At 45.4% G+C, this 26,860-nt stretch overlaps 3 protein-coding genes and 1 long non-coding RNA gene across 4 annotated transcripts; 1 reads left to right on the top strand and 3 right to left on the bottom strand.

Moving 5' to 3' along the window:
- Positions 1-252: 252 nt before the first annotated feature.
- Positions 253-5,399, bottom strand: LOC135371383 (uncharacterized). The gene is made up of 3 exons (XR_010415579.1): positions 5,337-5,399; positions 1,182-1,308; positions 253-370 (listed from the first exon to the last, which is right to left on the bottom strand). It is a non-coding gene; the product is annotated as an uncharacterized LOC135371383 (long non-coding RNA).
- Positions 5,400-15,691: 10,292 nt separating this feature from the next.
- On the bottom strand, positions 15,692-17,176 carry LOC135387893 (uncharacterized). The gene is made up of 2 exons (XM_064617093.1): positions 16,797-17,176; positions 15,692-16,568 (listed from the first exon to the last, which is right to left on the bottom strand). Exons 1-2 carry the CDS (start codon positions 17,174-17,176, stop codon positions 15,692-15,694), a joined length of 1,257 nt encoding a protein of 418 aa, XP_064473163.1.
- A 506-nt stretch (positions 17,177-17,682) lies between these two features.
- LOC135387884 (uncharacterized) lies at positions 17,683-19,353 on the bottom strand. Its single transcript, XM_064617083.1, has one exon. It carries the CDS (start codon positions 19,351-19,353, stop codon positions 17,683-17,685), a length of 1,671 nt encoding a protein of 556 aa, XP_064473153.1.
- Positions 19,354-21,625: 2,272 nt separating this feature from the next.
- LOC135387875 (piggyBac transposable element-derived protein 2-like) lies at positions 21,626-23,107 on the top strand. Its single transcript, XM_064617071.1, has one exon. It carries the CDS (start codon positions 21,626-21,628, stop codon positions 23,105-23,107), a length of 1,482 nt encoding a protein of 493 aa, XP_064473141.1.
- The last annotated feature ends 3,753 nt before the right edge of the window (positions 23,108-26,860 follow it).

Here is a 26,860-nt window from a genome sequence, read left to right as displayed (position 1 = left end):
GATGAGGTTTGCCAGAGATGAACGTTGACGTCGTCGAAGGCGTGGTCTGGCGTTGGAGTCGTGGCCTGGGGTGCCGCAACCGGCACGGGAGCGAGAGCTCGTAGGGTCCCAGGAAGTGAGGCTGCGTAGCCGTGAGGACATCTGAGGTCTTGAGGTTGCCTCAGAGTTTGAGGTTCTGAGGTTACCTCAGAGCTTGGGGTTACCGTAGCACGACTTCGTGTTCAAATACTTTTTATTGGTATTGAGGTCATCAGGTTCTAAATATTTTTCAGACACTTTAATTTGTCGTTCAGTGTCGCGACTCTCTTCATTTTCTTTCTGGTTTCTTAGCCTTCCTCCGCTCTGCTCTTGAAGCACTAGGGGTATGCACCTAGAAATAAAATTCAGCTCTGGTATACGATAACCAAAGAGGTAATACAAAATAATACACGAAATACCGAACAGTGATTACCAAATTGAGTGAGCATGTCTGCATCCACGAAAGTAATTTGCTCCACGCAGTGACAAAACTATAAGAGTTCATTACGGTAAATTGCCATGCTCAAAAGGTAGACAGTTGTGACCACAGGCATACCTAGAGTCTCCAAATAAGCTTAGTAGCTCTATGCATACCAAGAATATGCGCATACGTTTTCGGCAAGAAGAAATAACGATAAATGCTTGTCAAACCAGAGAGAATAGAGTATAGGTACACACAAATGGCTGACGTTTTCAGCCCCGTTGGTGCCTTTGTGAGCATGCTCCGTGTTCCAAGTCCACCGAAAGAAGAGGCTCCCACGCAAGAGCTGCGTCGTCTCCAAAGTGAATGTCGTAATCTTGTGCGGAATATGGTTTGTACGACCTAGTGCCCGCTAGCTTTTTGGAAAAACAGCACGTGTATTTCGAGAGATACACGTATTCCTCTGGGTCACAAACATGAAAGAGCACGGTAGCCATGTATTTAGAAAAAAACGCCCAGAGAGATAAGGCTACCGGTAGACTGGAACAGAACAAGGCCATACAACTAATGAAATGTAAGAAACTGCATCATATTAATCACACATGAAATGCTATGCTTTAATGTCGCCTTCTTATTACTTATTAATATTTTTTATTCTAGTAGTTCCTGTCTACCAAGCTGGCGGCGCTGTTGTAGCATCTGACGACATTTGTTTGGAAAAGATTGAGGGGTATATACATACCTTGTTGATCGCTGATCATGGAATATTGAAAATCCCATACGGATTCCTGGCGTAGTTGTGGTGAAATTTCATGAAATGCACAGTAAGAGCCGGCCCTCGCTGTTGAGAGTTCGAGAGAATACCCTATCTGGAAAAACCGGAAAACGTCGTGCTGTAAACGACCAATGATGTCACGCCCTTCTGGAGGGCGTCTGGAAGGCTCTGAGCATACAAGCTCGGAAATAATCGTCTGCGAGTCCAGTCGGCTGTAAGATGCCCTGTGATTGGCATACTGATGAAGGTACGTCCCCACGATGTCCTCAACCGGTGGGTCTCCCTCAGTTACAGAGGCAACATGATAACACATGAAACTCGATTATTTAATTTATATGCACTTTTCGGGAGCGAAAATTGGCTGAAAAGACTGTCGAAGAATGCCAAACATTGTGCATTCTTGAGAGTGAACTTCCTCCATATGCCGCATAGGAGGCTCCTAGCCAACCATCATCCCGAAAGACATCGTCCTTCCCCTTATTTGCTTAAAACGGGGGGCGTACGCCATTTTTGTGGCATTATGCAGTTCATAATTTCCACAAAGATGGCGTACGCCCTCGTTTTCATCAAATTAAGGGAGAGAACGTTCTCATTTTGGATGATGGTTGGCTAGGAGCGTGCTACGTGGTGAAGTTCATTTTTAAGAGTGCAGATTATAACGAGCATGTCATAATCGGCAACCCCTATGAGGAACTGGTCCGCACGATCCGCTAGGGGCGGTACTCATTGGTCCGCGAAGTCTACATCATGACTGGACAATTGAAATTTGAACGCGCAGAAGCGGACGTTCGACTACCGTAGCAGACGACAGCAACATCTCCTGTGAAAACGCGTAGAATGATGATGATAATCAACTTTTGAAAGAAGCATCCCCCGTGGGACGTGTACCGCTTGTACAAAAATACTAAGGTAAGCTGAAGTACAAAGTATTGCAGAAATTGAGGAAGCAATAACCGGGCCGATGAGTAGCGCCACCGCTAGCTTCCAAATGCGGCGCGCGCTTGGGAGAGGTGCCTATGACATGGAGGTTATAATCTAGCAGGTCGTGTTTGCGACGATGGTTGGCTAGGAGCGTGCGACGCGGTGAAGCTCTGTCTTTAGAGTGTGGAACTTGTTTCACACACACGTTTCTTGAGGTGTCTGTCACTTTAAAGCTCATTGCTGGTTTGAGTGTTGTGCCGTCCACCCGTTTCAGAGTGTTGTTTTCGCATCCCTCAGTTCCATGAGCTCTCAAACCTCGGTAGACGTCATCAGGGTGTGCGACCGAGATAAAGGATACTGATGACTGTTTTGGGATGTGATAATACGTAATGAGGAGACTTTGTCCCGAATCGGTGGTTTCGACGTTTGGTCGAACAAGAACCACTGGCTAAAAGATAGAAAAAAATAGCTGCGAATTTAATTGAAACATTTCGCTCTGATCATCACGAGACACTATGTAAGAACTGTATATTTTAGTCCGAACAATCTCGACACGAACTAAACCTAAACAAAGGCTGTTTCATGTTTTCTAATGTCTCATGGACAGTCTTCAATCAACATTGAAACCAATGACCAACATGCGTGTAGCGCCCCAAGCGTGTAAAATATCAACCTAGAAGGAATCATTAGATCCAGTGCTCTTGGAGAAGTTGACACGTGACGCGCTCGGTGGCGCTACGCGCATGTTCCATGACCGTTGATTTCAATGATCATTGAAGGCTGCCGGTGTGACAGGGGCGTTACAGTGCTCAAAGCCATTGTGCTAGATAATATAATTAAATTCGCAGCCTATTATTTATAATGAAATTCTTTTTTCTGAGTGCTTTCACTGCTCTGACGTCAATCGCAGTAACTTCCGGTTTCTATTCTGTGAAGCGATCAAACCACCTATTCCAGACATAAGTTGCTTGTTCCGTTCTACGAACCATACCTCAAAACAGCCCTTTGTCGCTCGTAGCTTTGACGTCCGCGAGGGGGCGGTAACTCAGTCTTTCGCTGACGGCAGATAATTTAATCAGAGTTTGAAATTTCCTATATACACTAAAACGAAATATGGATTGTCCATGCATTGGAGATTGATAATTACGAATATTTTTCGAATGAACTTTACTTAAAATTCGAAGAAAGGGTCATCCGCGTGGCGACGAAGACGTTTCCGGAGGAGGCGAGGCGCTCGAGTGCGGTGGCGCATTAACGCGTCGGGCGCAGAATCGCCTTCAGTCCCGGGAACGTCCTTAGCCACGGAAAAACGTCGCCCAGTGCGTTGCTGAAACGTCTTCGTCGTCACGCGGATGACACTTTTACAAAATGACGCGGATTACGAATTACGCGGTTGACACTTCACCTGTTGGAGTTCTCAGTGAATTTCCTTCGAGAAATTAGTAATTATCAATCTCCACAGCATGGAGAATCCCTATTGCATAGTAGTGTATACTGAAATTATCAAACAAATTGATTAAATTCTCAGTGATGACGAAAGGCTTCTTAAAACCTTCGTGTGTCAAGTCAGCGAGCTAAATCTTGCGTATTGTGGAAATTACTCTTTATACAACAAAGTTCGTAAATTGTAACACCCGTTCAATGAACACTTAGTGATGTGTTGTAGTCTCCACTTTTTTTAGCATTTAATGCACAATCAAATATGTTGTATAGGATGTCTGACTATGTACAGCTTTTTAATCCGTATTTTTAAAAATCTCAAACTTGTTAGAAAGTATGTACAGTTTTGACTTTGAAAATTTAAACAAGAAAATTAGCCTTTGTGTAGAGTTTGCGTTTTACCTCATTATGAGGTAAAAATCTATAAACTTAAACTATGCCCTTTCCATTTGTAGTGTTCGTAAGCTACGACACTATGACTACACTCTAAATCCTGTGATGGACACGTGCCGGTTAAAAAAAGTTCCCTCAGAAACTGCAGCCGGTATACACAGCCGTAACCGTCTGGAAACAGCCGTAATAGTTATCAAATAGCAAGCACAGCGATCCTCATCGCCAAATTTGAGCTGGTACAGAGCCGTCACGTCGGTATGAAACGGGTTTGTGCCCGCTGAATAATATGTGTGCCTCCTGAGCCGTGTACCCGTGTGCTTGTTGAACAATGCGTGTGCCGGCTGAATATGTGTGCCTTCGTTGGAACATACTACGTTGCTCCGCGCTCCGCCGGTGAGGAGTAACATGGCAGTGATGGCATCGCGTATTCTTCCGCAGTGCAAACCTCCGTGCGTCCTTGTCCGTTGTCTGCGCTGCAACCTCGCCTTTGAGAAGGATGATAACCGTGCTTTTTAAGTACAGGTGTAATGTTTGCTTAAGGTAAGTCAACCTAGCTGTGACGCATCGTACGACGCCCGCGTTTTACTTGTGTTTAACCATCAAAGCACATTCTGTTGCAGACGGTGGACGCATTGCAAATAGCGGCAGGAGAGGATCGGCTACATCGGTGAAGCGACGATGTACATTACAAGCGAGGCTAATTGTATTCTTTCGTCATAGGTGACCGTGGGACTGTATCGATTGCAAGGACGTGAGTTACAAAATGGTGTACTATTCCAGCCTTCACGTTGGAACAATACCAGCGTGATATTCACTTCGTTTTTTTTACAGGTTCTTTCCTGTCTCAACGGTCACACATACGTGTGCAAAATTGCAACTGCTTCTCACATCAAAGCGTGTCTGGTGCCACTTGCTTGGACAATTGTTCATCGGCTATTTCGTTTGAGGAACTGTCGTGTTCGTCACTAAGGATGATCTTGATTGAGCATTGCAGTGCCAGCCCGTTCGAAGTTTCGAGGATTGTGTGTTCGATGTTTGAATGACTGCCTGGTGCATCGGATGGGTTGTGTGTCCGCGCAACGTCTGCTCCATATGTATGTGTCGGGATTACTGAGCCCTGTATGCTTCCCATTCGGCAAACGATGATGTACTGGATGCAATTTGCGCACGCCAATAAAATTTGGTGTTTCAAATTCGATGTCCTTGGTGCATTTTCTTCCTTTCCTTTTCTGTTTTCTTTTTTCGCGAAGCCTGAAGGTCATTTTTGGACCTCGAGAGGCACAATGTGCCTCGTGTATTAGTGGGTACAAGTAACCCTTCAATACGTCCGGTATACTGTGGCTCCTTGCGTCAGCAGGGATGTCGTACCAGTTGTTTCAGGGGGCACAGAGCACCGGCAGCTTCCGCAGGTACCTCGGGCCTCTTGAAGTCATCTGAAACATTTTTTACAAAATGTGCCAGTTGATCAGACGGCACCTATCCGTCACGGGTTTAGAGTGCATAGTTTTTCAGTACGTCTTCGGGAAACCTCAGGTACATTTTGTGAATTGGATAACTGACCTGTGCTGCTTATAATGACTAAGTCTGGAAAAAGAATATTTGCTTATAAAATATTACAATTAAGTTTACATATCTTCCATGGCGCGCATATAATGAGCATCATGATGCTAATCCTCTTTGTATATTGGTTAAACATTTCTGATGATAATTGTGTGGTTCGCTTCTCCCAAAATCCGATTGCCAGTTAGAATTTATCTCATATTTGTTTTGTGGTGTGTCTTACGAGGATTGCGTGATTAGAAATGTAGACTCCGCCTGCACGTCATGCTTGTAAAATCCCCCATTTGCATCCCAGCATTTGATAATAGATTCCTCTCAACATACGAGGAGTGTTCAAGTCAAACCGGGACTTTTCAATTTTCGCAAAAGCAAAATGAACGTACAGGCGAGAAATTAGTTTTATTTTTCAACGTAATCTCCAGCTGGGCACTAGTGCACTTGTCCCAGCGTTTCACGAGGGCTTGGATGCCAGCAGCGTAGAAATCCTTACCGGCGCGTAGCAGCCATGATCGGACCGCATTCTTGACGTCGTCGTCGCAGCTGAAGTGGCGGCCCCCAAGGAACGCCTTCAGTGGCCCGAACAGATGGAAATCGCTGCGGGCGAGGTCTGGGCTGTAAGGCGGATGTGGCAGCAGCTCCCAGCCAAGTTCCTGTAAGGTGCGTGTCGTGAGATGCGCGGTATGCGGGCGTGGATTGTCCTGTAGGAGGAGGACTCCTTTTGTGATGAGGCCCGGATGCTTTTGCTTCAGCGCCTTATGCACATCCCTGAGAACCTGGCAGTAATATGTACTATTGGTCGCTCTATATGCACTATTCATATTGAGACATGTTATCCGTCGGTCCTTGAGGATCAAGCGCTCCTCAAGTGCTTCCTGCCAGTGATGGCCAGTAGTTAACTACATGTAGTTAAACTACTAGTTAAACTACCTGATTGTAGTTAAAAAGTAGTTATCAACTACTTGCAGAAATGTAGTGGCAACTACTAGTTAAACTACTATTTTAAGTAGTTAACTACAGTAGTTAGGTTACTGAAGGCGCCAACTACTTCCGATTTTGCCGTAAGCATTACGGCACGATTGTGCTTCCGACTTTTACCTTGAGCTACTTGTTTGATGAGAACGGAGGTGCAGAGCAATTGTGTCGTGCATGTGTACTAAATCTTTACTTTTAATGCTTTAAAACAGCCCAAGCAGCACAATGTACTGAAATTCGAGTGCAATAGGGGTGGACGGTATGTGTCTTATCAATGATCTTTAGTTTCATCAGTCTGTTCAAGGCCTTCCACCTACCCGTCCACCCCTATTGCACTCGACTTTCAGTACATTTTGCTGCTTGGGAGGTTGCTTTAAAACAATGTTTAAAACAGGTTGTTGAACGTACACCATAGCTGATCTGTTCTGTTTCCCACCACTGTACTACCGCACATGCTTTATCTGTTGTTGTTTTTGTAACGTCCGCAGTTTGATTCCAAAGCGTAAGGATTTGTGTAGTTTGTTGCAATCCTGTGAATGTGACCCTGTTGCACTTACTGAAACTTGGTTATCGCCAGATATAAGAGACAGTGAGCTGTTACCAGAGTGTCCTGGCTTTACCTTCTATCGCTGTGATCGCGTAAATAGACGAGAAGGTGGTGTTTGACTCGCCGTTAAAAACTGTTTTAAATCATATGCTGTTCATTTTACACTTCCTATCGAAGTAACGTGGGTATTGATTGACTGCGTCACGTGTAGATTAGTAGTTGGTGCATGCTATCGACCTCCCTCAAGCAATGCATTCATCCCAGAATTACACAAATCACTACATCATATATTTCACAAATTCCCAAATTCAAAGGTTATTCTTCTTGGTGATTTCAACTACCCCTCAATTAATTGGAGATGCACCCCAGCCTCTGGCAGTGAAGAACGTTCTTTCATTGATTTGTGTCATGTGTTTGACCTTCATCAGGTGGTTCATGAACCCACCCATGTAACTCCCACCTCATCAAACATCCTAGACCTAATCCTCACTAACGACCCAGATATAGTATGTTCTGTATTTTCTCCATGCGCCTTGAGTGATCACAAAGTACTACACTTTACAATACCTGTCCCCAGCGTGCCCCGTCGTTCCTCGTGCAAACGCATAAGATCGACAAGGGTAACTACGACCAAATAAATTCTGAATTATCCAATTACTTGGCTAACTTTCTCGCTAATTTTGAAGTACGGACAGTTGAGGAAAACTGGTACTTATACAAATCCAAGATTAATGCACTTATTGAAGCCTATATACCCTCCATTATCATCAAGACACATTGTCATGCCCCATGGTACAATCATGAAATCAAACTGCTCGCCCGTAAAAAGAAACGTCTGTACAGGCTTGCTAAGCGCAGTAAGTCTGCATCATCACTGCTAATATCAAGAGTGCGCCCGGAAATACATCTCATTGGTGACTTCTTCAAAACGCAGGTTCTATAGCGAGGGCCTCGTTAACCTCTTGAAGCACAACCCCAAAGCATTCTACAAAATTATAAACCCAAAATCTCCATCGGTAAACATCCAACTGAAAGATCGTGATGGTAATTTTGTTAGAGATAACCAATGTTCTCTTATCTTCAATAACGCATTTGCAAGCGTGTTCACCAACGAAGACACAACTCCCCCTGCCGCGCCTCCCACATCCATCTCCAATAGCATGTCACCGATAGCGATATCTCCTGCTGGCATTGAAAAGATTATCTCTTCCATCAAGGTTTCCTCCTCTGCTGGTTTTGATGGAATAAACAGCAAAACACAAACCCAAGCAGCACAATGTACTGAAAGTCGAGTGCAATAGGGGTGGACGGTATGTGTCTTATCAATGTTCTCGAGTTTCACGAGTCTGTTCAAGGCCTTCCATCTACCCGTCCACCCCTATTGTACTCGACTTTCAGTACATTGTGCTGCTTGGGAAGGCTCACTCGAGCAGATTTCTTGCTGCAATATTCCAACAATCACTTAATAGTTGATAGATGGGTAGAAATCCAGCGAACCGGTAGAGATGTAGGAAGGGAGTTGCCTCAGGACAGAAGCCGCCGATATTCGAACACAGACTGTTCTTCTTCTGGGCACCATCCTCATCATTGGCATGATTTAAAGGGACAATTCCCATGAACCTTTGAACACGTCACACCTAACCCTTTATATACCTAGCCAATGATGAGGACGGTGCCCAGAAAAAGAACAGTCTCTGTTCGAAATATCGGCGGCTTCTCTCCTGAGGCAACTCCCTTCCTACTTAATACAGTCGGACCTCGTTTTATGAACCCTCGATATACGAATTCCCTCAACCTACGAACGGCTCCACAGGGAACCAAACTTTTTCCGTGTATTTTGACCTCGTTTTACGAACCCTCGATATCCGAACTATGAACGGATTATTAGAGAACGAACCCAAAGTAGCCAAGCCATTCTGACCTCGATATACGAACGGGCGTTACGAACGTACAGAGGACAGGCCAATGGACCGGAGGATAATGAAAGTTCCTCAGTACATGCTGCCAAGGTCAAACATACAATGTCCCAACGCCACTACGTTCCACAAACATGATTCACCATTTCCTGAAAGAATAATTCCGTCGCTTACAGCCGAACGGTTGTGAGTTTGGACCAGGTCTCCGAGATGGAAACATATTGCCATTCCAAGAGAAGGCGTTCAGTCCTGACAGCCGGTGACAAGCGTGATATTTGCCGTTGAAAACAGTCTCACCCGCGCGGGATACGGTACTTTGAGGACCGGGTGGATGAGTCAAGTGTCAGACTTCTGTCATCGTTTCTAAACACGGTAGACCCTGCAGAAAGTATGGTGCAAAGCACAATTACGCAGTATTTTCAAAAATAAAACTTATTCAAATCAATTTCCCGTGGTTTTGTGAGGTATTTGTGCACTGCACACCTCGGACCTCGATTTACGAATACCTCGATTTACGAACGATTTTCTGAGAAACGAAGGGTGTTCGTAAAGCGAGGTTTGACTGTAGTTCAGTTCTGCCAGAAGACTGGCGTCGGGGAATGATAATACCAGTGCATAAAAGTGGTGCCACTCATTCACCGTTGAACTATAGACCAATCTCCATTACCCGCGTCCCCTGCCAAATCATGGAACACATTATATATTCGCAGGTAATCAACTTCCTAGAGTCAAATGCTTACTTTTCCCCCTGCCAGCATGGCTTCCGTAAAAATTTCTCACAACTATATAGCTGGTTTTATCCACGACCTCCACTCAAATATGGACAGTTCTACTCAAACAGATGCCGTGTTCCTGGACTTTGCTAAAGCCTTTGATTCTGTACCGCACGCTAGACTAATGGTTAAACTCTCACAACTAGGCCTTGATGCACATGTTCTCTCCTGGATTAATATGTTCTTAACTGACCGCCTCCAGTCCACTTTCGTGAACAACCATTCCTCGTCCTTTTGTCACGTATCAACTGGTGTCCCCCAGGGTATGGCCTTTGGGGTATGTGAATAAATAAATAAATAATGCTTGTCTAGTGAAGCCTCATTTGCTGTGAAATAATTCTGCAATTTAGTTTATCGCGTAGGCACAAAAAGAATTTCGCCGCAAGCTTTGTGTTTGACGATCGTAGCAATGGCTTGAGCCAAAGTTTATCATTGCTTGTGATTCATATTTACGTGTCCAAGAACACTACAAGGGATTGGTGTTGATGGACAACGTAGTTATAGATGTAGTTAAACTACATTGCAGTAGTTAAAGAAGTAGTTTTAACTACTCCCCTGAAAAGTAGTTGAACTACTAGTTAAACTACTCAATCGCAAAGTAGTTAGTAGTTATAGTTAAACTACTGTAGAAGTAGTTAGTGGCCATCACTGCTTCCTGCACTGATGTACGGCCGTCTCGGAACTGTTTGCACCACTCAAGCGCTTTGCTGCGGCTAAGTGTATCGTGGCCACACTGAGCCTGACGTCTTCTGTGAATTTCAGATGACTTTACGCCTTCTTTCACGAGAAACTTCATGACAATTCGCTGTTCGATGGGCACGCTCACCTCGTTGTCGGCCATCTTGTCCAGCACGTGTCTTCTGTTTTGCACAAAATTTGGACCACCACGTGGTGAACGCGGAGGCCTGTCGCGTGTGAAAATGCCGAAAAAGGAGTAGCGCGAGCCATTTGTACACTCAGGAGACAGAAAGTCCCGGTTTGACTTGAACACTCCTCGTATATTGTCAAAAGATGGTATAGAAATTCTTTCAATTATACATCTGTCATGGCCCAAGAATAAGAGAACAAGAGAGCTAGTTCGTTTGGTTGAGAAATATCCATAGTGTGCAATTTAATTCACAAAATATGATAAGTTTTCGCAAAAGATTAGTGATCCTCTTTTGCAAACAAAGACTGATGTATCATGTCTCTGAATTCAATGACATAATTGTACCGGTCCCTCTCCGTCAATTCTATCCTTCTGATGTTGAAGTCTTAAAAATTATGCCTGTCTGCGTTCTATTGTTGACAGGAGAAAGAGAAATAGTTTATTGGTAGTCGGGTAAAACCCATTTGATGGTCAGCTCTGATTCCCTATGAGGATTCTTGCAGATAGTGTGGAATATCCGTTTCCTTAGCAATCATTGTTCTCAATCTAACCATGCTAAATACAATCGCAATGTTAGGAGTAGCACAACAATTCGGGAGACGAGTTCAATTTCTCCTCTTTTTTTCCTTACCGACAAGCTAAAAAACAAACAATCGCAATCAATTTGTTTTTGTTGCAATGCATAGAATTCGTTATAGTGAAGATTCTTGAGTGGCGTACAAGATATCATTAAATGGAAATCGTCCGGTGGTCCACCGCGGTTGATATCGTCGTGGAGTTTCAATAAGTGATGGTACATCAGTCCTTGTACAGCAATAGTGAGCTGCTGCTCATTCGACATCATGGCTAGAACTGTTAGAAGAAAATAATTGCATAGCCGTGGTAGTGGAACATATATGGAAGTAAGATTTGTTTGTTCGTTCGTTCGTTTGTTTGTTTGCTTGTTTGTTTGCCTTTATTACATTTCCATTGGAAACAAGGAACATGCACAAAAGGCAGAAACCCTTACAAGGTACCTGACCCTTTAAATGTACTTTCCATGTCAATAGTTAGATGTAATTTCAACAAATCCATAATGAATCGTGCGATATAGACATCTTGCATATCGTAATTTGGTTTCGCTGCTTTCTTGATTAAAGCAATGCCCTTTGCAATGATTACAATTACATATGGTGTCGAGTACTTCAATTCTTAATTAGCCGACCTCAAAACCCTCAATCAATCCCGGTGGTGCTTCCGATGACGATGTGCAGATATTTTTATAACTAGTATAAATTCGGCGTACAAATTCTTGCACCTGCAATTCCGTAATTTCCGCAACCAAAATACGACCATGTATACCATGTATCGAAATGCAGTGATAATGGAATGATTTTGAGGCTTTTCTTTTTTGAAGCAGTTTGTTATCGCATCCTCCCACGATTTATAGTGACGACTGCAAGATCTGTCCATCTCTTCGATATAAGGCAATTGTACTATTCTGTTTTCAAGTGTGCGTCCACACTTAATTAAAAACACATCTGTAGTGGATGACGACGACTGAGGCATCAGCTGGAGGCTCTCGCTCTCGCACATCTGACCTTCAGCTGTTCGACAGCAGCACATCCAGCTGATCGTACCAGACGAAAACGCTGCCCAAGCGCGAACCCTCCCGTATTGTGTTTATTTTATAGTTTCAGCACCACGGCTGTTACAATATCTGTACTCGTTCTATTGTTTAAAAATGTGTTATGCTATGACGTTTAGAATGTTATTATTATCCCGCCCATGTCGCCATGAGAACTATGGGAATTAATTTTCAAATATATGTGATGTGTGAGAAAAACGTGTGCTCTCAATGATTCTATGTACAAGACATCTGCATTTTTTTCTTTTACAAATCAAATCAATCTATGTAAACATCCACGCGAGAATCCTCCTCTCCCTACAGGTGTAACCTCGACGGGAGTGTGGGGGAAGTTTATGGTCGGCAGCTTTCATATCTCACATTATTGTTCGAATCCACTAGTTGATCCTGTTTGTCCATTAAAAAGACAAGTTTCTGTACTCATTCTGTGGTGTATTCACGCTGCTTGCTTAGAAATGACTTGCCTGAATTAATTATTATTTTGACTTTCGTTTCAGGTGTTCACTCGATTGATATTAACACAAATATTAGGTGAGTTAGGAATTATGTATGCAGGATGTATGAGTTGTGCCTGTTGATTTCCTCTGTAGGAAACTTTTAAATATTTCTCGCTTTTCTCGTTAGAAAATGATTGCCTGAAATAATTATTGTCTTGTATTTGCTTCAGTTGTTCACTCGATTGACATTTATAAAATAATGATCTTGAGTCGAATATTCTCTGATGTGTTGTTTCTGTATGGTTCATCTATGTAGAGCTGTCTGTTGCAAGATACTATAAGAATACGAAGTGAATTAACTAAATTTGCAATGTCTCTCGTTTTGACTGAGTATTGCTTCACTGATGTTATCATAGTATTTCTCGCTTGCTTAGAAAATGCTTGTCTAAAACTGGTTTGCTCTGATATTGATGTCGGTTCTTAGTTTTGCCTGCTATTGATTGTTATCATAGAATTCTTGTCGTGTTATTCAGAATCGAATAATGCTAGCATCTATTTGCGATAAATGTTGAAAAAACTATCGTCTCTGTACAAGCTTGGCTGGCAAGCGGCCTTGAGAGCGTCCTCCTTGGTGAAAGAAGGAAATGAATGTGTGATAGAGTGACTCCCCCACCCCTTGCAGTGACAAAGCATGCACAGTTTCTTCGCTTTGGTTCTATAGAGAGAGATGAGGTGTCCCCGCTTTGAGAAAAATGAAGGAAAAGTGAGATAGCTGCCTTGGTTGTTTCTCATTGTACCATGTCTATTTCCTGTGTGTTGGATGCATAAAGCAAAGTAAGGTTTCTAGCGTCTGTTAGAATGAAAATTGTATTGTGTTCGACTAGATTAATACCCCTGTCAGACGGGCACGATAAATGTCATTTTCAATGCACGGTGAATGCTATGGGTAATTTCCTTTAACGTGCCCGTCTGTCTGGAGTATAAGTCACGAGGATGATTTTATGGTGGTTCAAATGATAGATTATTTTCCTCTGTTGTTTACCAGTTGGAGAATGCGCCGCTTAAAGAAACCAGTTTGCTCTGATATCGATGTCTCTTCTTAGTTTTTTTTTTTTTTTTGCTTGCTATTGTTTGTGTTCCTCTTTTCTTCAGCATTAAGTCTGTACTAGTCACAGTTGGAAGTTATTAAACTTGTAATGTTTTTCGTTTTGATATGTTGTTTTGCTATTATTTTCCTACGTGTATCTGTTGTTTGCGTGTTGGAGGATGCACAGGTTTGGCTCTCTATTAGTGCTAGCTGTTGAACGTGCTGTGTTGTTTCTGATTATTTCCTTACGTCTCTGCTATTCACTTAACAAGCAAAGTTGTGTCATGTTGGAACAAAATATATGCAACTTAGATTCCATGTTGTTCTCAAAATTCCTTACAGCCCTTAATAAGAACGTCCTCGCTACATGATAATGAGGAAATTGTCAGTGTTGCAATAATGGTGATCACGACTCAGACTTGTTATAATAAAACTTGTAATTTTGATTATGATCGTATTGATTTAGATTGCCTTCTTTCACTAAATGTAGTGTTCCATGTTATAGATTTTATTTCCTCTTGTGTTCGTGTCGTCCCTCTGTGTTCCCGTGGTCTTTCAGGGTCTCTGTTGTGCACAATTAATTATTTACATCTATCGGCACTTGTACTTAAAAGTCCACTATTGTTAGTGTCGGAATGATGGTGGTCCCGTATAGGAATCTTAGACTTTTTATAATGAAACTTGTAATTTTGATTGCAATCGTATTGATTAACAATATCTTCTTTAAGTAGATGTGGTGTCCTTTGATATAGATTTTAATTTCTCTTCTGTTTGTACCGTCCCTCTATGTGGCCCATGGTCTTCCATAGTCTTTGTGGTGCACAATTAATTACTTACATCTATCAGAACTTGAAATTAGAATTAAAACCCCACTATTGATAGTGTCGGAATGATGGTGCTCATGTATAGGAATCTTAGACTTTCTATGATAAAACTTGTAATTTTGATTGTTATCATCTTGAATCTTAATAATATTCTTGATTGAATTAAGAATACTTCTGTGATTAAAAGTCACGCCCTGTGATATAGATTCATTGCAAACTTGTGTGTATCATTACCAATAATAATAAAAAAATATTATATGCATTGGGTTGGATTCTTTCTCTGTGATACCTCTTCAAAAGTATAGCATCATACAGGTAATGAGTAAGTATATTATTTATTATGTGAATTGTATTGTATTATGTTTCTTCTGTTTCATATCGTGAAGGTTTTTTAGCTAGATTTTTCCCCTTCACAGATTGGCATTACAATTCCCAGCACCATTGGCATTAATAAATATATTTCCATTGTATTTTTGTATAAGACTGTCCTTTGCATGCCATTACTAGCATGTAAACTGCTCACGCACCACCCACTGGTCCATGAAAAAATTCGCGAAAGAAGTCGGCGCAGGCGGAAAAATGTGCGACAATCAGCGCATGGGCAGCCCTTCGCCCACGCGCCACCCATCGCGCTGGAAAAAAAAAATCGAGAGTGAAGTCGGCCCAGGGGTCAATAAACGCGCCGTCTACTGGATAGGCCGTCACCTCCATGACCCTCTATACTACTAGTGTTCACTTTAGTGTGTGGATCTTTCAGAGATTCCTTTCGGAAATTGGGTTGTCTCTCGTGTATTTTTGTGCATCGAGTGTATGTGAATTTTTTAGTGTTTTATTTTTTAAGATTTATTTCGGCGTACACCCGTCCCGATGAACTGACCTTACTGACCTGTCATATCCCTCACTTTTTGGCGCTTGTGATCAGTAGTAATCTGGAAGGCCGAGCGTGTGAACCTGGACACAAGTGTAACAAGAAGAGAGGACGTCCGATCAAGGGTACTGAAAAAGGTTTCACGAGATCCGTGCCATGATTTTACGCGATATGATGTCATCTTTCTTTACACTCCCACCCCTGAATTGGCGATGTCGATGAAGCAGATGAGAGACCCTAGCAATTAATCTTCGTCTGCCACTAACTTGTGTAGCAGTTGAATTGGTCTACAGACAACTTTGCCCCCCGATATCCTGACCTGACAAGATCGGATGCGGCCATCGGCGCTCTCTCTTGTACTTTCAACGCGGCCAAGGGGCCAAGACACCCGAGGCGCATTCTCCTTGGCTATGAGAACGATGTCTCCTGTCTTGACGCTGCACGATGAAAGTGGCCTGCGTATGTTCGTGTATCTCAGGTACAGGATATACTCCTTGGTCCATCTAGTCCAAAACGACTCCATCAAGCGCTCGCGGTACTTACATACTCGCCTCAGCTGGTTTGACGTCGAACGCAACTCGACTGCAGGCTCGTAGGGAAAGGCTGTAATACGTTTACCAACCAGGAAGTGACCAGGCGTGAGCACGGAGAGATCGTCTGGATCCTCGGAAACATAAGTCAAGGGCCGTGAGTTCAGAACGGCTTCCACCTCCGTGACAGCAGTGGCAAGCTCACTGTATGTTAGGGTGCTTTTGCCCAGTATCTTCCGTAGACACACCTTGGCGCTTTTTATTAGGCGTTCCCAAAAGCCTCCCCACAAGGCAGCGCGCACAACGATAATCTTCCAGCTGATCCGATGTACCGTAAGGAACCCCTTCACATCTGGATCCTGCGACAGCTGGCCAACGGAAAGTTCACGGGACACACTCTTGAAGGTGCGGAAATTATCAGAGTATACTGTTCCTGGCACACCTCGTCTCGATACAAATCTCTCGAAGGCCTTCAAAAAGTCTTCGGCAGTAATAGATTCTGTGAGCTCTAAATGAACTGCCCTAGTTACGGCGTAAGTGAAGATGAGGATGTAACACTTTCTTGAAACATTGCTCTCTCCATAGGGTGGTCTGTAAAAGAGTGGCCCAGCATAATCGGTTCCTGTCACATCAAATGGCGCTGCAGCTGATATTCGGGCCCGAGGCAGGGGACCAGCAATCTCAGTACACGCGCGGGCTTTCGCTCGCCGGCAAACGCGACAGCCGTGCACCACCCTCTTTACCACTTGCCGTCGTCGAATGACCCAGTCGGCCTCCCGTAGGCCAGTCAGTGTTCATTGGACGCCAGCGTGCACCAACCGTAAGTGAGTCTGCCTGATAATCATGGCTGTGACAGGGTGGTCCGAGGGCAAGACTATAGGATGCTTGACTGCATGAGGAAAGACACCGTACTGGAGACGTCCTTGCATGTGGAGGATCCCTTCGTCGTCGCGAAACAAGGAGACGTTCCGAAGAGAAGTTTGGGTGGTAGGCTGCAATCCAAAAGACTCACGCTGAGCATTTCGAATCCAATAGTGCTCTGCCGCATTAATCTCTTCTGAACTTGGCATACCCCTGTCCTTGATGGAAGGGCTCCTGCTGTTGTGGACAAACCGTAGCACCCATGACGGAACCCGGAGCAGTCTGGAGAACGAGCTGTACTTTCGTACTTGCAGGATGGGCTCGTTGATCACTGTCATCACTGCGAGAACGTCGGGGGTTTTAGCCTCGGAGTAGACATCTCCTGAAGCATTGGCTGTAGAACGCCAACCTCGCGCCCAGGATTCAGGACTGCACAGCCAACTCGGGCCATTCCACCAGCACGTAGTGTCCAGAAGGCGTCGGCATGACACACGCCTCGTCAAAAGGTCGGCAGGATTGTCGGGACCAGGACAGTGTCTCCATTAGCGGGTTTGTGTCGAAGATTGAATCTCAGCAACGCGGTTCCGTATAAAAGGTTTCCACGCCGAGGGAGATCCGTGGATCCAATGCAAAGCAACCTCGGCGTCTGTCCACAAGATGGCTTCCACATCTAAAAGTAATAACGTCTGCCGGACAAACTTAAGCAGTCGTGAGTCTAGAACGGCGCCCATCAACTCGAGGCGCGGGAGGGACGTTGCTTTCACCGGGGCGACTCTGGTTTTGCCCAGCAAAAGACATTGAGAAACCGTTGAGAAACCAAGTAAACAGCTGCTCCGTAGGCCTTCTAGGCCTTGGTGCTGGCATCGCCAAAAACATGCAGACTCCTTGCAACCTCCATCAACGGAGCTGTGGCACCTGTTAGCTTCCGAGGTAGCCGGAAACGAGCCAGCGTAGGAACCTCTTGACACCAATTACTCCATACAGACCTTATGTTGTCAGGAAGGAGATCGTCCCACTGAAGCTTAGCAAGCCAGATGCCTTGCAGTGGGATCTTGGCCGTAATGACGAACGGCGCCACGTAGCCCAGAGGATCAAAAATCCGAGAAACAGCCTGAAGCACGTAACGCTTAGTGTCAACCAGACGTTCCAGAAAATCGGATAATGATTTCATGGAGAGCTGTATCTCATCAGAGTCGATATCCCAATTGAGTCCGAGCACCTTTTTAAGAGAAGTGGTGGATGATGAAGCGGTACTTTCCGCTTGAAATAGCTTCGACAGGGTGCTGTCTTTGCTGGTCCATTTGACGAGCTTCATACCTGCTTCCATAAGGATGTCACGCGATTCACGGTAGAGCGTATTTCCTTCGTCAACGGAATCCACGCCGACAACCAGGTCATACACATAAAAGTGACTTGATAGAAGAGAAGCCGTTCGAGGATATCGTGAAACCACAGATTGCAAATGATGCCGGATAGTGGCGGCCAACAAAAACGGGCTGGACTTTGCGCCGAACGGTACCCGCATCATTCTCCAAGTCTCTATAGGAGGCAAAGCCTCGTCTGCCTTCGCCGCAGTGGCGTACCAAAGAAAGCGCAAAGAATCGCGATCCTGTGGATCGAGTACGATCTGTAAAAATGCTTTTTCAACATCAGCTGTAAGAGCTATTTGATATGCCCTGAACTGAAGGAGCAAATCTAGAACATCCGGATTCAAGTTGGGTCCAGCGTGAAGAGCTTCATTTAAAGAGACTGCACCAGATGACTTTGACGAAGCGTCGAATACAGTGCGTACTTTAGTCGTCTCCCGATCTCTTCGTATGACAGCATGATGAGGCATGTAATATATAGGCCCTCCACCGGTGTTCTCCGTCTCAGGTACGCTCTCCGCATGTCCATTTAGCAGATATTGACGAATCGTAGTATCGTACTCTTCCATCAAACTGGGATCCGGTAGCAGCTTCTTGGTGGTGTAACTCAACTGTCGGAACCCGAGTACCTTTTTATCGCACAGCATGTGACGCTTCTCCAGGTTCCAGGGGAGACGGACCATATATCGCCCGTTCTGTAGGCATGCTGAAGTGCTGAACTCTTGAAGAATGGGGTCATTGTAGGAACTGGACGTTGAACACTGGTCCGTGATGCCTAGATGCTCGAGGTCCCAAAATGCCTGTAGTTGCGAATATATCCTGTCGGTATCAACCTCGACATCCGTTTCCACGCCAATCTTCATTACTTGAATATCATGTCGTCCCTTCGTGCCATCGGACGAACAGACTCCTTGGATGGTCCACCCGAAACGGGTTTCAGCTGCAACCAGATGTTTCGAAAGTCGAACAGTTTGTCCAGTGACGACTTGCCAGTAATAATCTGAACCAATCAGGAGAGAAATCTCGACAGGCGCCGAAAACGGTCCATCAGCTAGCTGAAGGCCAATATCTTTCAGTTGTTTCGACATGTCGAAGGGTAAAGACGGGAGGCTGTCAGTGCAAATCTGGTCGTACTCGATTGCATCCATCACAAGTGTGTGAGAAGCGTCCTGGCTTCGCAATAAAAGTTGTACACAACGGTGTTGTGTTCTAGCGGATGTGGCATTCCTAAGGGTGTGAATTCGTAGATCTTCTGACCGTACGTCTTTACATTCCATGCGTTTTGATATGTCGACGCGAATGAAACTTCTTTGACTTCCCCCGTCAAACAAGACCCTGATGAGCTGTTTTCGTCCACGTGGTCCCACAAGCCAAACTTTAGCGGTTTGCAGAAGGACTTCTGAGCACTTTGGAGTCTTCGAAACTTCTGATGAAGAAAATGAAGTAACTACGTCCTCAACAACCGTTGTAACCGAAGTTTGATTCTGAGCAGGCACTGAAGGACCTGGACATAACTGCATAAGGTGTCGTGTGTTACACTTTCCACAACGAAGCCTCCAGCAGACCCGGCAATCCTTGGACAGGTGGGACCTCTTTCCACAAAGCAAGCATCTGTCTTCTCGACGAAGAATGATTCTTTTTTCCTCAGGAGTGAGTATGGCCGTACAACTTTCAAGCGCATGATCTTTTGACTTGCACAGGACACAGCTCTGCTGCGTAACAGTTGCCGCAATAGATGACGCGGAAAACGAGAGCGATGATTTTCGTTTGACACCACTTGCTCCTTCGGTTTTCGGTCGTGATCCAACGTTGTCTAATTCTGCGTCTCTGCGAAGGCGTTCATGGCATTCGATTTCTTTGTTCAAAAAATCCATAAGATCTGACAAGCTTTCAGGAGCGAGGGTCGCATCTCTTCCGTGCATACGATAGTGCTCGAGCTCAAGCTCATGAGGAATCTTGCGCACAATCGCTCGACGAACAGCGACGTCATATTGATTCGTCGGAACGCCTAAAGCTTGCAGATTTCGAACCCGAGCAGTTACAGTCCCATGTAAGTCTCGTAACCCTCGGACATCCTGAAAGTCCGTAACGGGCTTAAGATCGAATAATGAGTCCAGATGATCGTTGATAAGAAGCTCGTCCTTGCCGAAGCGTGCCTTTGGGATGTCAACAGCAGTGGCATAATTTTGATCAGTGATGGTCAAACCTTCGATGGTCGTAGCAGCAGATCCAGACACAAGCGACACGAGATATTTAAGCTTGTTGACTTGCGAAAGTCGTGAGTTGTCGTGTATCCTTGCTCGGAACTGGTCCCAAAACCCGTGCCATTTTGAAAGCTCACCATTGAAAGTGTCGATATGGAGCTTGGGCAAACTGACTCCATCACACCGTGCCCATGTTGCGGTGAAGCCTGATGACCGTCATGGTGGTTGATTGAAACTGGACCTGCAGATGCCGACAACGCCCTGCGGACCTGTACTGTGATAGTCGTGATAGATTCAAGATATCGATCGCAGGCTGTGCATTCGTCTTCTACAAGGTTTTCGTCGATGATACCCTGTATTCGGCCATCCAGCTGTGCCAAGGTCGCTGCTTTAGATTCTAGGAATGTCAGCTTTGATGTGAGCTGATCGTGGGGTAAAGGAGTCGTAGCCAAAAGAGCTGTGAGGTCCGAAGTAGTGCGTGTCACAGTTCCCCGACAAGCAGTGCGTAGGTTCTTCAACATCTCCAAGTCCTCCATAACGATTCCGGTATGACGCTCTGCTCCGCCGTGTAGTCCAGTCAGTACTTCCTGATCAGGTAAGACCCGCTCCTTGGGTTTCGGCACCAAATTGTAACAAGGAGAGAGAACGTCTGTTCAAGGGTACTGCAAAACGTTTAATGAATATGAAGATGGCGGAAGAATCTCAAGTCACGAGATCCGTGCCATGATTATGAAAAAAATAACACCTTCGTTTCTGTTATAGAGGAACTTTCTGACCGTGTGCATTTTAATGCATGCCGGGTCTCGGTGCATAGTTTCTGTTGGTGATTGTTTTCACAAGTGCCTTGTGCCACCCATACTACACATTTTGACTGTTCTTTCTTTTAAGGAGTGCGAGAGGAGACTGCCGAACGCATTCTTGATGCTATAGCAACGCAAGATTCTTCGGACCTTGATTTGTCTGAAGATGAAGTGAAAGACCGTTCACTTGTTGTATCTGGGGGTACGGCAACTCAAGTGGAAGATGCTAATGAAGGTAGGTGAAAGAGAGGTCTCTCGAATGTATCTTAAATTTTTATGAAACGAGTGTTATGTAGCTTTTATTCCGTTCCTTCACAGACTCTTCCAACGATGATGAGGAGCCACAACAAAGTTCGAGCAGAAAACGGGCAACGGTGTGGAAACGAACATAATCTTGTCACTCTTCTATTTGCGACATGCCATGTCCCCCCGACACCAGTCCTAAACTTCGACAACATTGGCAGCCAATGGACTACTTTTCCCTGTACATAGCCGAAGATGTATACGACAAGTTCGAGGACTCAACAAATGTTGCGTACCACCTGAGGACTGGGAAACTCCTGAGCACATCAGCCGCAGAATTGAAGAACTTCATTGATGCTACATTTCTTATGAGCTGCCTAGGATACCCCAAGATGCGCTTGTACTGGGCACAGGGAACCCGGGTTCCAGTTATAGCCGACATGATGTCAAGGGACCGTTTTTTTACCCTGCGAAGCAACCTGAAAGTGGTTAACGACTTGGATGTTCCAGATGATGTCAAGAAAAGCGATCGCTTGTGGAAAATCAAGCCAGTCATTAACAGCATCAGAGAGGCGTGTCGCAAACCTCCGAGGCCATCAATGGTGAGCATTGACGATCAGATAATTCCCTTTACTGGCATCACAACCCTCAAGCAGTACGTTCCTGGGAAGCCACATATTACCGACTTGAGAAACTTTGTTCTGGCTAGTCCTAGTGGACTGGTGCTTGACTATGAAATCTACCTGGGCAAGTCAACCCTGTGTGGTGGGAAAAACCAAGAACTGGGAATTGGAGCAAACGTCATTTTACACTTGACAGCAACTCTCCCGCCTGGAACAGCAGTACTTTTTGACCGGTATTTTACAACGATTCCCCTTCTGGATGAATTAGCTAAGAAAAACTTACGAGCAACTGGGACAATAATGAAAAACAGGCTACCAAAAGGCACCAAAATGGAAGATGACAAGACTCTCAGCAAGAGGGGCAGGGGCTCCAGCTGCCAAGTTGTCAACAGCACTTCAAGCACCTCTTTGGTAAAGTGGATGGACAACAAGCCCATAACCCTTGCATCTACCCACATTGGTGAAGAACCTATTGGGAGCTGCCGAAGGTGGTCCAAGAAAGAGAAAAAGTACCTAGATGTCCCGCGCCCTGCTATTGCTGACGAATACAACAGGTACATGGGTGGCGTAGACTTATGCGACCTGATGCTGAGTTTGTATTCGACAACACAGCGGACCAAGAAGTGGACTGTCCGAGCAATGATTTTTCTTCTTGATTTGGCAGCTGTGAACTCATGGCTGCAATACAAAGAGGATTCAGTGCTGCTTGTCAGGTCAAAGAAGAACATCCTTGGTTTTCTCGAATTCAAAATGGCCTTTGAACATCATCTGCTTGCGGTGGACCATGGTGACACAGAAACCTGCGACGCGCCTCCAACAAAAATGCTCAAAATGAAGGTTACTCCTTTGCCTCCAGTTCTACAAAGGCACTCGTACGCAAAGCACATGCCGGAGCTTGTCAGCCAGTCATTGTCACCAAGGTGTCGGAACCCTGGCTGCCAAAAACGTTCAAAGGTCAGGTGCACTACCTGCGACGTGTTCTTATGCATGACAGCAAACAGAAACTGTTACAAGCAGTTTCCCACTGAATAGTGAATAAAAGCATGTTTTCCAGCACTGAAAAATAAATTCCATAAGTCACTCCAATTTCTCAACATTTGTGTGTACTGAGTCCCACTGTGCATTAAAATGCACATGCTATTCCACAGAAACTACTCACACTCCAGTTTTGAAAGTCTGGAATTGATTTCAGTTGGCCATGAGGACCTCAGAAATTAACTTTTCAGTCAGATGAATTATTTAATCCCTTCTCGGGTCTCAGGAGGATATGATGTCATCTCTCTTTACAACAAGTTTTGGCGTTTTTTCCAACTCAAGGGTGAAACTATTTCTTGGCCATTGCAAGCATGTGCAACAAAGTTATGATTAGACTCTGTACTTGTGATGGCCCGAAACGGATATAGTACTCAAGATGTCCTTTGTGCGAATTATTCGAGTCCCTCTAAACGAAGAGGTCCACCAGCAACCTAACTTCGTGGACGTTCCAAGCATGGACGCCAGTACACTGCAAATTAAGAGAGAGAAAGAAGAAAGATGATGAATGATCAGATCAGGAGCTGAACAGAGGAACCGCACACAACGAGAGCCAGCTAGTGTTACGTTATATTACGTTGTGTGACTGTCAACGTGCGACGGCATAAAACGAAACTTGTGCACATGTGGAGAGAAATATCATATGGTCAATTTGTCTCATGCAAAGGTCAGCGAATGCGATCACTACGATATATACTGAGCAACCTTTCATGCGTGCCTCCGTGCACCGAGTGGTGCGTCGTGTCGTGACGGAGGCAACAACAACAACTTTATTACGGGATGATAGCTGGAGAGTTTCATCGCAGGGGGCGGTACCCAACATTGCTGGTGGTGATGCGGGGAATGAAATAATGAGCCCCTTCACAATACGGATCGAAGTCCTGTGGTGTCCAGAAAGGTGAATAGAGCCTTGAGGGCAGAGCGTTGGTGTGCTGGATGTGGCTAGGGACGAAGCAATTTTGTGAGAGAGGGGGGGGCGGGAGTCTGGCTCGTTGAGGGATGCGGAGAGTACGGTTCGGGAAGGTTGGTAGTGTGGGCAGTGGAGAAGTATGTGCTCTAGATCTTCGACAGCACCGCAGTGGTTGCAGTGGGGAGAGGCAACTTGTCTCAAGCGGTAGCGCCACTGCGCTGTGAAGGCCACGTCGAGGCGCATTCGATGAACTAATGCGGCATCTTGACGAGAGGTATGTGCAGGTCACAACCGGCCTTCAGCCTGCAGCAGGCCCTGATACACGTGACGGAGACCATAGCAAAACTAGTGTTGGGTTTAATAATAATTGGGTGTTTACGTCGCGAGACAACTGAGATCATGAGCGACGCCACAGCGGTCGTTCTGTGGATTGCTTTTGCCCACCTGAGGGTTCTTTAACATGCGATGAAAGCTCATCACACGGCACCCCGTATTTAACGTCCCTCGCGGAAGACGGCGTGTCTAAGCAACTTGCACCCTGTCACCAAGTTGCTGGCGTCCTCGGCCGGGTTCGAACCCGCGATCTCGGGATCAGAAGGCGAACACGCTACCGACTGAGCCACCGAGGCCGGTAGTGTTGGTTTTCCGCTCTGTAATCGGGGATGTACACTTCTAGCGTCTATAAAATTTATATCGTTAGAAACGAAGTATATTAGTGAACGGATACAAATTTTCTCGCTCAAATTTGGATGTGGTGTTCTTCAGGAACCGACTTACAAACTTCGCGTATTTCCCCGTAAAGTGCATGGCTCTAAGACATATCGTCTAGTAAATTATCTACAGCCTCGCAAAAATATATGTTTTGAAAGCGCTATTAATATGATCTCGTCTGGTGGTCTAAAACCGGTTAACGTCAGATGTATAGCGTTCTTGAAACGGGGTTGGGAATTTTGAGGACAATTGCGCTCGGAGCAGCTTTGCCAACTTTGATAAATATTATCGCCTGGGACACACAATAATTTTAGCGATAATGTTTCAGTGCTGCATGCGTAGAATGCACGAAATAATTATTGCACCTCGTACTTCCACGTCCAGCGAACGAGGCGCCCTCCAAGTGCTAGGGAAGTGCTGCTCGGCTAATCACTGACGACTGTTATCTGAAGTCCGAGACCAGTGCTATTGTTCATCACGAGGGTGGCGCTTTCCCAGCAAAAAAAATAATCAGGAAGATCGAAGAACCGAAGGGGACCGGCCTTGCTTGAATTGAAATGAAAACACCCCGTATGCAACTACTTGACGACTAATTAGCTAAAAGTCATTAATTAACTTATTAATTTGATGTTTTCTGGGAAATGCTGGATAACAGAATGGGAGTCAATCATTATTCAAATCCATCGTCCTTATTAAACACCCTGAGAAGTTAACGTACTTCGAAATATAAATTTAGCTATCCGAACCGGGGGGGGGGGGGGGGAGAGTGACGTGGGGATTTCGAGCGGTCTGCCTGCCTAGATTGGCGGCACGTTGCCTCGGGGAAAGGATGAAGGGGGTGGGGGAGGGAGGTAGGCGAAGAGGAAGCCCCCCCCCCCCCCCCCCCCCCATGTCCGGTTCTGCAGTTCCCTGCACTACAACCGACCGTGAGGGTCCACCGCCTTCAGAAAGTTGAGCAGGGCTTTTTGTACGGATTTGTGGTGCTGGAGGTTGCCGCGCGGATGGACGATCTCCTCAATCTGCAGCTCTGATGTTTCAGGGTGCTGCTCTGCTTTTTGGAGTTCCCGTCTGTCGTCGGATGTAGCCGAACACACCATTATAATGTGTTCTTCCATCTCTGGCTCACCGCTTCGCGACAATTCGGACTGGAAGTACCGCAGAGTTTGAAAGTGTGGGCGCACGTGTAGGCACTACGAGATTGGATGCAAAGCAGGAGAGAAAGGTGGAGAGACCACTCGCTGCACAGGGTGGGGGTGCAGACCCGTGTCCCGTTCGCTTATCGGGATGTAGCCTCCATACGTGTCTCTTGATATCTCTGGAGCAGGCCAAGCTACTTGAATGGGCCTGGCCTTTTTGGTTTTGTAGCGGCTTTGGCCAGCTCATCAGCTCGGTCATTCCCTGAAATTCCCATACGAGAGGACATCCACTGCAGCGATACCGCAGTACCGCGGGATGTAAGTCTTGTCAGCTGGTGCCCGGCCTCTCCTGCGAAATACCATATCTCAGAGTGGCGATCGAATGCCTGAGATAGCGCCTCGTGAATCCGTCATTACGACGATGTCTGACGACTTCGCGCTCTCTGCAGCCCTAAGCGCTTCAGTAATTGCCATCAGTTGGGCGTCGGTTGATGTTCGCTCTCCTTCCAGGCTTTCTGCCCACTCTAGCTTCAATGGTGGTATGAGGTGCGCTATGCCGCATTTGCCCATGCCGTTGTCAACGCTGACGTCAGTGTAAACGTGGGTGGCAGTGCCGTAGACGTCGTGAACACACTCGGCGGCAAGGTACTGCCGAAGCCAGGACTACGCGCTACTCGAGCGCAGAAAGAGCGACAGCTAATCCACGGGAGAGGCTCACGTGCTTTGCAGCGATGGAGGTAATTGGAGTAAGCGCTAATCTGTTAGCCAGATACACCCGCTTTCCGACCCAACTTCTTCTTCTTTCTCTTTTCTTCTATTCCTTTACTTCTCTTCTTTGTCTTCCCCTCTTCTTTTCTTCTTTTCCTTTTCTTTTCTTTTCTCTTTGCCTTCCCCTTCCCTTTTCTTCTTTTCCTTTTATTTTATTTTCTCTTTGTCTTCCCCTTTTCCTTTCCCTTTTTCTCCATTTTTCTTCTCCTTTTCTTTTCTTCCTTATTT

This window comes from Ornithodoros turicata, chromosome 1 (genome assembly GCF_037126465.1).
Source record: "Ornithodoros turicata isolate Travis chromosome 1, ASM3712646v1, whole genome shotgun sequence".
Taxonomy (NCBI): Eukaryota; Metazoa; Arthropoda; class Arachnida; order Ixodida; family Argasidae; genus Ornithodoros; species Ornithodoros turicata.
The sequence above is the reverse complement of the archived record's forward strand: the minus strand, read 5'-3'. Positions and strand labels throughout refer to the sequence as shown.

Excerpts from the sequence above, each read along its gene's own strand:
- LOC135387893 (XM_064617093.1), bottom strand. The coding sequence starts at position 17,176 with ATGACAGTGATCAACGAGCCCATCCTGCAAGTACGAAAGTACAGCTCG. Across the intron at positions 16,569-16,796 it reads ATCAGGCAGACTCACTTACG|ACCACCCTATGGAGAGAGCA; the intron begins GTTGGTGCACGC and ends ACTCTTTTACAG.
- LOC135387884 (XM_064617083.1), bottom strand. The coding sequence starts at position 19,353 with ATGGATGCAATCGAGTACGACCAGATTTGCACTGACAGCCTCCCGTCT.
- LOC135387875 (XM_064617071.1), top strand. The coding sequence starts at position 21,626 with ATGCCATGTCCCCCCGACACCAGTCCTAAACTTCGACAACATTGGCAG.